Below are 267 nucleotides of genomic sequence, written 5' to 3'. Positions count from 1 at the left end.
GGCCGGGCCGGGCTGGGCCGCCGCCTCAGCCTGGCACACAATAGCCCGGCAGAAGGGCTCGGAGGCGGCCGCCGCCCGCGCGGGGCCGCTTCCTTCCTCCTTCCCTCGGGATCCGCAGGCCCGGCCGGGGAGGAGACGGGCCCGCCGCGCCTCGCTCCCTCGGGCCAGGCTGCCGCGGCCCCCATCGCGAGGCCCGGCCGCCAGCAGGAAACCGGACGCCCAGGCTGCGCTTAGGCCGCGGCGGGGCCTTGTCCCGGACTACTCCTC

General features: G+C 79.0%; 2 protein-coding genes across 3 annotated transcripts in view; both read right to left on the bottom strand.

The window, feature by feature from the left end:
- SIAH1 (siah E3 ubiquitin protein ligase 1) overlaps positions 1 to 267 on the bottom strand; it is a 19486-nt gene that overhangs the window by 18586 nt on the left and 633 nt on the right. The gene's annotated exons all lie outside the window — the stretch shown is intronic.
- LOC104842715 (putative uncharacterized protein FLJ35645) overlaps positions 26 to 267 on the bottom strand; it is a 1060-nt gene continuing 818 nt past the window's right edge. Inside the window, exon 3 of the mRNA XM_010585228.1 lies at positions 26 to 264. Within this exon, the coding sequence (XP_010583530.1) occupies positions 26 to 264 (239 nt within the window). The remainder of the gene's footprint in view (positions 265 to 267) is intronic.

This window comes from Haliaeetus leucocephalus, unplaced genomic scaffold, assembly GCF_000737465.1.
Source record: "Haliaeetus leucocephalus isolate CR32 unplaced genomic scaffold, Haliaeetus_leucocephalus-4.0 Scaffold92, whole genome shotgun sequence".
NCBI lineage: Eukaryota > Metazoa > Chordata > Aves > Accipitriformes > Accipitridae > Haliaeetus > Haliaeetus leucocephalus.
This window is presented reverse-complemented; position numbering and strand designations above follow the sequence as displayed.